General features: G+C 48.5%; 1 protein-coding gene across 1 annotated transcript in view; it reads left to right on the top strand.

The window, feature by feature from the left end:
* The first annotated feature begins 618 nt into the window (after positions 1-618).
* The window catches only part of NIPAL4 (NIPA like domain containing 4), an 84890-nt gene continuing 75613 nt past the window's right edge, over positions 619-9895 (top strand). Inside the window, exon 1 of the mRNA XM_086931225.1 lies at positions 619-894. Coding sequence (XP_086787351.1) covers positions 858-894 — 37 coding nt within the window. The 5' untranslated portion in view covers positions 619-857. The remainder of the gene's footprint in view (positions 895-9895) is intronic.

Genomic DNA, 9895 nt, shown 5'->3' with positions numbered 1-9895 from the left:
TTAGCTTCAGGGACTTGAGTTAACAAGAAACGTGTAATAAAGTAAAAATGTATCCCTTAAAGGAGCCCTCAAAACATGTCTTCCCCGGGGCCCCCCAAAATCCTTCAGACGACTCTGTCGGTGAGAACACAAACCACGCGCGTTTTTCATCCCACTTAAAGCGCTGCTAAAAACCTGGCATTTTTGCGACCGGGCAGCGCAGGGGGCCAGATCGAGCGCGTATGAGACAGTAGTAGAGAGGGTTGGGGCAGTGGATATTCTGAGTAAACAGGTGGAAGAGAACAGCGAGTGGACGGGGCGAAGGACAGGACGAGGATTGCGAGGTCAGGAGTGAAAGAAAAAGAATGTTTGGAGGGAAGGAGGAGGGATCAGGTGGCGGCGGATGGACAGGAGGCGAAAAAAGTTGGTTGGAAAAGATCGGGAGAGCCGCGGAGAGGCATGAGAGTGGCCGGAGGGAGGAGGATCAGAGAGCCACAGGGGTGTGTGTGGAGAGGAAGGGTGAACCGGATGGGAGGGTCAGCGTAAAGGTTTAGCTGGAAGGCGCCGCAGGGAAGGAGAACAGAGAGGGGCCCTTTAATGGCAGGGGAGGAGTTAAGGGAAGTTTGGCTTTTGCGTTTAGGGGAGGTAGTGCGTGCAGGTGCTCAGGAGGTTAAAGCGATACTGGGAGTGGAAGAAAGAGAGCGTTTCTCCTGCTCTCTGCCTGCACTGCAGCCCTTCCTTCATCTGGTTGGTGCTCGGCCACATCTACAGAGTCATAGCGCTTCCCCCAGCCGCCCCCTTTAGCATCCTACCTGGACCCCCTCCAAAAAAAAAAAAAAAAAAAAAGCCACCGTCAGAGTGAAGCGCGAGGGGATCTGATGGAAGCGCTTTTAACAAATCACAGCTGTGCGAACGGTGAGTTGTATGCACTTTTTGGGGGGTCGGGTATGGGTTGAACCCGGAATGATGCACTAAATAGGGGTAAGTAGTGGAGGGGTGAGCACTAGAACCGGAAGCACAGGTTTTGTGGAACGAAAAGTCTGCCTCATTGGGTATGTGGGATAAGTACACCCCTCGGGGCAGGCAGGTCGAATCACCGGAGGTTAGGTCCCACTCTATCAGACCCCCCCCCCCCCCAACGTCTGCGTCGTTTAGGGGGACAGTGCGAGTACAGACACTGGGGCAGGTGTTGGAAGAAGGAAATAAGCCAGGTTCCGGGCAGAGCCACCTGTGCGAGGGAGCAGGTTATGAGAGTATGGCATCTTAAGTGTAGGTACTGTTCGTGGGGGGTGGTTAGTTGTGGCGCTCCCGCCTGTCACGCATTACCTCTGCGTGTTTCCTGGGCTGTGAGTTGTCTGCCTCCCCATTGCCTGTCCATGGGGCATCTGGTGGCAGCGCCGCCCGTTCTCGGAGCGCGTGGGAGTCTGCGTGCTACAAGTTGTTTGTGTCCTGTTTCTCAATGTTCCGACCCAAATCATTGCCTTTTTAGAATACTACCCCCCCCCCCTGAACACCCTCACACTTGTTGTAGAGTTGGAGCGTATCTATCGGTAGTAAAGTAGGTGCAGTGGCACCGGCGAGCGCCAAGAGGGCCCATTACAGGCCAGACACGGGGGCGTACGTTCCACGGGTGCGGTACCTACCACGGGGTCCCAGAGGCCCACTGAACCCCGATTATTGCTCCCATTTTATAACCCAGACTGCAGCCATGGGTAGGCTGACCACCAGGCGTCCCGGATTTGCCTGGACAGTCCCGTTTTTTTCCGCCAGCTGTCCTGGCAGATTTCTAGAAATTAAGTTCAGTCCCAGTTTGTAGAGAGGGTCGGCTGAATTGGGAGGTATATTTTTGTTTTGCAAAGCAGGGATGGTTAGCAGCTGTTATAAGAAAGTAATTTAATTAACAGGCCTGCTACTGGCTTTACAAATTGCATTTTATGTGTGTTCTTACTGCCTCTTCTGTAATTTTCTGCTAAGGGGCACTGTCACTGTGTGCCCGGGTTGCAGTAAAAGTGTAAACCACCTATTTTTGGAAAATGTCCCGTTTTTTGTCTTTAAAATTCTGGTCACCCTAGCCAGGGCCCATTTCTTCCCTTGCTCCAAGGCGCACAATACACTGACTATATATTTCTGCCCAGATATAGCTGTTTTTGCATGCAAACCTGGGACCCACAGTCCTCTTCCCTTGCTTGCATTAAGGCCCATGGCACCTTTGGTACGAACCTGGGGTGGGGGCGTGCGGCTCTCGCCCTCTGGAGTTAACTATGTGCATGGAGTGACCGTCGGTGCTTGGGTACATTTGGGGCGTTGCTAGAAGCTCTGGGTGACGAGTGGTGTGTTTGTGTGCGCTCTTCTGATGGCCAGGGTGGTGTTCGAGTTCCCTGCTGTGGCATTTGATGACTTCCGGCCCTCTCTCCGCCTCTCGCGCCCCTCTTTGTTTAGAGCCATCCAGATATTTGCCCGTGAAGGCCCCGGTGCTGGGGGCGAGGGAGGGGCTTCTATTATAATGGAGAATTGGGAGGGAAGCGGTGATCACAACAAACAGAGCCAGAGGGTACGCGGAAGACCCGATAGGTGGTTGGGTCAGAATGGCCGACTGCATACCTCGTTCGCAAATTAAGAGGTGCAGTCAATGGAACGAATACGTGTAGGGAGGGTGGGGAGCTGCCAACTCCCTCCAGGTGTGCCTGACTTTGGCTTCGAGAACGGAGGTTTGGCCCTGGAGAGGGGAGTCTCCAGCAGCCCGAGTAACTTCACTAGGGGCGAGGGTGGAGGCAAACGGGTTTTCCCCTGGTACAAAGGATGTGTGGAAGCAGGGGCGGGCTCTTGTTATGCACGCTCATCGAGAGATGGGGCGAGAAAAGCCATTTAGAGCGCCCGGTGCGTTGGCCCCCTGCAGCGCGCTCCGGGCCTGCTTGTTCAGCTGAGGGCTAGCTCTGCCGCCTTCTACGTGACGTCTGTGATTCCTGCAGCTTGGGGCGGGGACTTTTTCTCACACACAATTAGGTTTGTTCTACAATAAGTGCCCTTCACCGGGTGGTGATTGTTTTAGCTCACTGGCTTGTTTGACGGGTGTGCCTGGCTCAGGGCTCATCGCCCTCCGGTGTGTTCGTTGCAGTGCGTGGTCTTATCATAGAGCTATGACTTCGTTGTAGCTCAGGTACCTTTGTTGTAGCTCGGGTACCTACCTTGTTGTAGCTCGAGGACGTTATTTGACGGTTGCTTTGTGTGGCTCTGAGTAGAATATTGAACAGCAGTGTGGTATGTTCTGAGGCACTGAAGGCGTCGGGATTGAATGTCAGTGGGCAGAGATGGAGTGGCTGCATTATCGGTGCACGTGCCCAGCATCATTAGCAGAGTGCACCACCAGACCTTACTATTGAGACCAGTGGCTATTGGTTCTCCTCCTTCCTGCTCAGCAGGGCCACCGTCGTCCCCCTGTTTTCCTTGGCTCTTTTCAGCTGACCTATTTCAAGATTCAATCATATCACCAGTTCTCCCAAATCTCTAGTTCACAACCCAACTGGACCTCACGGAGTTCAACGGTACCTGCTGCAAGGACGCATGTATAATTCAGATGGTAACATAGGGTGGATATGGACTTCTCGGGGCAATTTCCTCCGAGCTGTCAGTCGGTGGATTCAGACCAACTTAACTCCGGCAAAACCCGCATCCCAACCACCAGAGAACGGGAGAATTACAAACCAAAAAGAATGGGGGAAAGGGAAGAAAAAGGGGAGAAAAGGGAGGAAAAGTACGTAAGCAGCGAGTATTGGGAGTAATCATGGACTCCAGTCTTTCCCTGATCTCTTAAGTGAATAAAGCCCCAAAATGTCTTTCTAAGTGACATCTATTGTTTGACAACGTTTTCCCTTAAGTGTCTGACAAGTTATAGCCCACCATCACCCTTGTTGTGTCGACGCAAATGGTCTCCAGGGAGCAGCACCCCCTCCCAGCTCTGACAACTGCAAAGGATCTGGCATTTGGATGCAGGCCAGCTCATGGTGCAGTAGAATGCTTCACACCAGTCCTTCAAGCACTTCTCTAGCTCCCAATGGCCAAAGGGCCTTCAAGGCACTCTGCATTGTTTACAGATCCACTCAAACTGCAGGCTTATGCTCCATGCAAGCACAGCGCTTCTCTAGCTCCCAATGGCCAAAGGGCCTTCAAGGCACTCTGCATTGTTTACAGATCCACTCAAACCGCGGGCTTATGCTCCATACAAGCACATTTCTAAAGCCTCTTGCATGAAATAACTCGGCTACATTTTGTTTGTGTTCAGTAGAAAGAACATGTTGTTTGTTCTTGTTCCAAAGCAGTGAAAGGATGGCGCTTTTATTGATTTTAACCACGTGGCAATAGTTATAACCTTGTATTTGTCCTCCGTGCGCTCTGGTTAGCTAGGGGCTGTGATCTAGTTCTCACTCCGAGTTGGCAGCATTGCAACCCAGGCAATAGATGCGTTCTCTACCTGGAGCAGCAGCTTTGCAAAAGGCGAGGATCTGTTTCGGTGCAAGTTAGAAAAGTACTATTGAAGTGAGACTACTGAATCAATCACTCTTAGGAATGTTGGATGCATGCCGCTTACATTTATACATATGCCTATAAGCATTTCTGTCTACTAGATGTGCCACGTTGTGACGGTCTGTATCTTAAAGCTAACCTATATTTAGCATCTGATCTTCCTCCCTCCATCAATGATCAATGCTGGGACTGAAGGAACACACAGACCCTCAGAAACCCTTAGTTGACGTTTTTTTTCTGGTGGGTTTAACAAACTTCCCTGACAGATTTTCTAATAAGAGACACCAGTGTGTGCAGACAATGTGATCTCCTTACACACTGGAGAAAAAACATCGGCTATTTTACTTTGTGTCTTCTCAATTATCTTTTTGCCGGGACTTCTGTGGTGTAGGGCCAATTAGTGCTGTGTGTGCGCCACCACTGAGTTACAAAAATGCCCTAACTACTATACTCATCTTTAAAATGTTTTTGCTGTTTTCTTCTTTTTAAACTAGATGTATTAGGCAATGTAAGGGTCACAAACACTCCAATTCGCGGTGGGCAACCCTTAAAATGCAGTTTTTTTATTTGCTAATTCAATTTTAGGAGGCAGAAGTTTTCCCAACTCCTAAAATTGGATTACTAGGTACAAATTTGGTATCTAAAATTGGCTTGTTGTAAGCATCTCAAATTCTATTTTGTTGCAAAGTGTTGTGACCGAAATCCAGTCTCAAAACTTTGTATGTATGGTGTTTGTGTGTATACGTATGTGTGTATATGCATGTGTGTGTGTGTGTGTGTGTGTGTATGTGTATGTATATATGTGTTGGTTTTGAAAGTAGCAAAATTAATAGCTTTGTCAGTTACAATGTCAATAGTATTAACTTTTGCAAATGTGACACCTATAGCATTTGTAATGCAATGTGTGTTGTATTTACGTGACTTAGATGTATTGATATTACAAATAACAATGGCTTTTAATTTTGTAAACAATTAATACTTAAATAAAAGTTATTGTAATTTATAATGGCAATAGCTTAAATGTTTGTAAATAACTTTTGTGAAGATTATGTTCAGTGTATTTTATTGTGACGAAAATCCAAGAACATTGCATTTGCACCTAAACACACACAGAGCCACACACATATAGATGTGGTGGTGGATGTGGTGGTGGATGTGGTGGTGGAAGTGGTGGAAGTGGTGGAAGCAGTGGTGGAAGCAGTGGTGGAAGCGGTGGTGGTGGATGTGGTGGTGGTGGATGTGGTGGTGGTGGATGTGGTGGTGGTGGATGTGGTGGTGGTGGTGGTGGATGTGGTGGTGGTGGATGTGGTGGTGGTGGTGGTGGATGTGGTGGTGGTGGTGGATGTGGTGGTGGTGGTGGATGTGGTGGTGGTGGTGGATGTGGCAGTGATGGTGGATGTGGAGGTGGTGGTGGTGATGGTGGACGTGACGGTGATGGTGGATGTGGTGGTGGATGCGGTGGATGTGGCGGTGGATGTGGTGGTGGATGCGGTGGATGTGGTGGTGGTGGATGCGGTGGTGGATGCGGTGGTGGTGGATGCGGTGGATGGGGTGGTGGTTGATTGGATGTAGTGGTGGTGGGTGTGGTGGTGGTGGTGGTGGATGCGGTGGTGGTGGATGTCATGGTGGATGTGGAGGTGGTGGTGGTGGAGGTGATGGTGGCTGTGGTGGTGGTGGTGGATGTGATGGCGGATGTGGTGATGATGGTGGATGTGGTAGTGGTGGATGTGGTAGTGGATTCGGTGGTGGTGGATGCGGTGGTGGTGGATGCGGTGGTGGATGTGGTGGTGGATGTAGTGGTGGTGGTGGATGCGGTGGTGGTGGATGTGAGGGTGGTGGATGTGGTGAATGTGGGGGTGGATGTGGCGGTGGATGTCATGGTGGATGTGGAGGTGATGGTGGATGTGGAGGTGATGGTGGATGTGGTGGTGGTTGTGGTGGATGTGGTGGTGGATGTGGTGGTGGTGGTGGATGCGGTGGTGGTGGTGGATGCGGTGGTGGTGATGGATGCGGTGGTGTTGGATGTGGTGGTGGTGGATGTGGCGGTGGATGTCATGGTGGATGTGGTGGTGGTCGTGGATGTGGTGGTGATGGTGGTGGTGGATGGGGTGGTGGTGGATGTGGTGGTGGTGGTGGTGGATGTGGTAGTGGATGTGGTGGAAGTGGATGTGGTGGTGGTGGAAGTGGTGGTGGATGTGGTGGTGCTGGTGGATGTGGCGGTGGTGGATGTGATGGTGGTGGATGTGGCGGTGGATGTTATGGTGGATGTGGTGGTGATGGTGGATGTGGATGTGGTGGTGGATGCGGTGGATGTGGTGGATGCGGTGGCTGTGGTGGATGCGGTGGTGGTAGTGTTGGATGGGGTGGTGGTTGTAGTGGATGTGGTGGTGGATGTAGTGGTGATGGGTGTGGTGGTGGTGGTGGATACGGTGGTGGTGGATGTGGTGGATGTCATGGTGGATGTGGAGGTGATGGTGGATGTGGTGGTGGTGGATGTGGTGTTGATGGTGGATGTGGTGGTGGATGCGGTGGTGGTGGATGCAGTGGATGTGGTGATGCGTGGAGCCGTACGACAAAGCTAAACACTAAAGACATACCTCCAGGAGATCTGTCACAGACATCTGTTTGTAACAGTTTCTACAAGTCTTAAACCCTGTGGGCTTAGGTGGGAACATGTTTTCTGGCACAAAGGAGACATTTTATGCAAAAAGCCCATTAATAATGAAGAAAAAAGTTTGGGAGTGAGCTCCCCATCCGCGACCAACGTCACAGAAAAAAGGTACAGACATCAGCAAGAAGGGTGGTGCTTATATGCATCTCCAATGTCACTTCAGCAGCAGGACAAAGTTGATGTAGAGGCTCACACCGCCACACTCTCGCAAAACATGAAAATTCTCAGGAGCCAGTCTGGCACCTGGGGGTATTCACAAGGTGAGGAGTGTGCGGTAGAAGTATCTTTCAGTCAGCCATACAAAAACAATTACTTGAAACTGTATTTTTTTTTGATTGTATAGTAAGAAAAAGTGTAGGATACGAAAAAAAATGCACTCCCTATATACCCACAAGGTAAAGTCCCGAACCGATCAACATAGGACTGGATTACGGATATGAAAAAGGCTCGAACTGGGACATTTACACACCTATGCTCATCATGCAAAGCCCCAGCCTCAGACACCTTGCATGTAAGAAGCAGACACACAGCTGATGCTACACTCGGCTGTGCCACTGGTCCGCAGGAGTAATCCCTTGCTAATGGCCCCCTTCACGACAGGCACTGCCCTGAGCTACTGACAGGTTCGCACTCAAATACCACTCTGTGCTCGAGAGCTTCACGCTTTCCAGGAGTATGGGACTAACTCCTTCCCTTACTCGCTTTAGAGAGCATTTGCGATACAAATACCAGTATAATATATTGATTTCAGTGTTAATTTGATGTATTTTCCACTTTGATGTGGCACACAACAACACAAGATTAGCGCTGAACATTTCTCCAATTAGACTGGTAGCACCAAAGATGTATGAGTTAAAAGACTGTGTATAAAAAATATACAAATGCGAACAACAATATAGGGCACGTCAATGCCCAAGAGAAAAACAGTAATTTCACATCACTCTTGTGAGGTTATTTAATTGTCGAATATCTAAAATCATAACACTCCAACTATATTTTGAGTGCGAAAAAACAAAATCGTGATCTTTTGGCACACAGTTGAACAGGGGCCCCTGAAAGTTCAAGCTCAGGTAACCAGATGGGTTAACAATATGATTGCAGCTATGTGGAGGGCGAGTACTTATTTTTGTGGAAGCACACAACTTCTGCCCAATGAAACATGTACTCCTGACTCCCAACATGTGGATGGAGCACAGTCCTTCTCCTGGTGATTCTCACATAATTGTCTGGCGACAGCTGCTCTATCAAGCCAGACCATTAAAAACCTCCAGGTTAAAGGGACTTCCAGTTTAAGAGCTTCCCAGGTTAAAATCTTCTTTGATCACCAACCTTCCTTCTTAAGAGCCTTCCAGCTTAACAGCATCAACGATTACGAGCCTCCCGTGCTAATGTACAGCACTGATGCTGCTTGTATTTTAAGGCGAAAACGTAATTGGGAATAATACAACTCTACAGAACTGCATGTTCAGAATGCATTGGGAGGCTGGCACAAACATGTCAGCAGTTTGCGAATCACACCCTTGAAAACTAAGCAGTGTTCTTTCCTGTGTAATAGACTTGTGAATAAAAGACACACTCCGTAAAAGGTTAACTTAAAAAAGAAAAAAATGTATGAAATCTTCATTCTGAGTAGAAAGCTTGCAGATGTAAGTAATTGCATATATTGTTCCTGCTTCGCTACTTTGGATGAGAGGTAAATGTTTATTGCTATGGTGTGAAAATTATCTGACACTACAGAATTTTTTTTCGGTGAAGGTGAGGGCAAACAGGGCAATTTTACCAGCATGGATGAAAGTTGAAAATTAAGTACTTCACAGCACCTAGCTGGAAAAAAATATCTTCATATCCTACTACAATTTTTTTCAAAGGGAGGAAAGAATGACACTTTAAAATTAAGCAGACATTTAACTTTCTAATCTGAGCTTTCCAGTCTCCATGATCTATGCACGAGTAGCTGTTCCTGTGAATATGTTTACCACAGGATTCTGGGACATCGAGCCCTGGTTACATAATGGGATAAAACAGGACTACAAATCCCAGGATGCAAAGCAAACACCTGCACTGGATGGGGTACTTGGGACTCTTGAGAGCTCAGTTTATTTGATCACATCTCATATTACTGTTTGCAATGCCTTGAGGAGAAAAACTTCATTCGCGAACTTATCTTTCCCTCAAGGGGCCGATCACAGGCAGCCGGTGGAATGGAAACCTGCTGAAGATTTAGTTAACTCTGCATTGCTATCTGTTTCAAAGTTACACATGTATGTACATATGTGAACCTATCCGCAAGGCAGTGGAGCAAGTCTTCCCTACATTTAGTGAAAAATGTGCCACAGTCCAAAGAAGAGGAATGAAAAAAGTGATTTAGAGAAGAGTGATTTATTGAAAGTGCTTGTTTGCGAATTTACAGGAGTACATTGCAAAGGGAGCGGAGGAGGCGGATCGATAGAGCTCGCCCCTGTGGGATCTGAAAGAAAATATACGAGACAGGTACACCGTCTTGAATAAATGAGGTTTTCAGAACCCCTGAACCACGAGATAAAGAGGACCCGTGGTTTCAGGAGACAAGAGTGCGTTGTAAAGCATAAAACCATCACTGAGCAGGGACAATGACTGGACAGGAGTTTATTTAGTGTTGTTCGGTTTAGTGTGCGGAACAAGAGCTAATAGACGAACAAACTACAACATGGGAGGGATAGGGGATGTTTTCACGCATCCATGACT

Source organism: Lissotriton vulgaris, chromosome 7 (assembly GCF_964263255.1).
Source record: "Lissotriton vulgaris chromosome 7, aLisVul1.2, whole genome shotgun sequence".
Lineage (NCBI taxonomy): Eukaryota > Metazoa > Chordata > Amphibia > Caudata > Salamandridae > Lissotriton > Lissotriton vulgaris.
The sequence above is the reverse complement of the archived record's forward strand: the minus strand, read 5'-3'. Positions and strand labels throughout refer to the sequence as shown.